Source organism: Corvus brachyrhynchos, unplaced genomic scaffold (genome assembly GCF_000691975.1).
Source record: "Corvus brachyrhynchos isolate BGI_N302 unplaced genomic scaffold, ASM69197v1 scaffold85, whole genome shotgun sequence".
NCBI classification, from domain to species: domain Eukaryota; kingdom Metazoa; phylum Chordata; class Aves; order Passeriformes; family Corvidae; genus Corvus; species Corvus brachyrhynchos.
In genome coordinates, this window is record NW_008238634.1 from 1,133,911 (window position 1) to 1,134,641 (window position 731).

The following is a 731-nucleotide window of genomic DNA, read 5'->3' on the forward strand; positions in this document are numbered from 1 at the left end:
CCCCCACCCCCCCCCCCATTCCATGTCACGGCTGCTCTGCTTTCCCCATGGGGCCGGGAAGAATTCCCAGTTGGGAATTCCCGGCCGGAATTCCCGGGACTCACCCAGATCATGTATTTGATGATCCTCCTGGTGACCACCGTGTACTCCTCGATGAGCTCTGCCAGGTAATAGAGCCCGGCCGCTGTGGGGACAGGACAGGGGACACCGCTGGCACCGCTGGCACCGCTGGCACTGCCCCACAGGGGGGCATTCGGGGACACCCCAAATTCCAACAGCTGGGAGCACCCAGGGACACCGAGGGTTAGGGGTGCTCAGGGATGGGAGATCCCTGAGGGGATTTAAGGGGTGGGGACACCCAGGGACCCCAAATCCATGGGGGATTCTGAGGGTTTGGGGACATGCAGGGACCCCAAATCCATGGGGACATTCTGAGGGCTCGGGGACACTCAGAGACCCCAAATCCATGGGGGATTCTGAGGGTTTGGGGACATGCAGGGACCCCAAATCTTGGGGACATTCTGAGGGCTCGGGGACACTCAGAGACCCCAAATCCATGGGGGATTCTGAGGGCTCGGGGACACCCAGGGACCCCAAATCTTGGGGACATTCTGAGGGCTCGGGGACACTCAGAGACCCCAAATCCATGGGGACATTCTGAGGGCTCGGGGACACCCAGGGACCCCAAATCTTGGGGACACTCTGAGGGCTTAGGGACACTCAGAGACCCC

General features: G+C 61.6%; 1 protein-coding gene across 1 annotated transcript in view; it reads right to left on the minus strand.

Annotated features, from left to right (window-relative positions):
- Positions 1 to 313, minus strand: part of TEX261 (testis expressed 261) — a gene marked incomplete at its 5' end in the record, with an annotated part of 10,657 nt that extends 10,344 nt beyond the window's left edge. The window contains one exon of the mRNA XM_008636098.2: positions 105 to 313. Within this exon, the coding sequence (XP_008634320.2) occupies positions 105 to 313 (209 nt within the window). The remainder of the gene's footprint in view (positions 1 to 104) is intronic.
- Between the last annotated feature and the right edge of the window lie 418 nt (positions 314 to 731).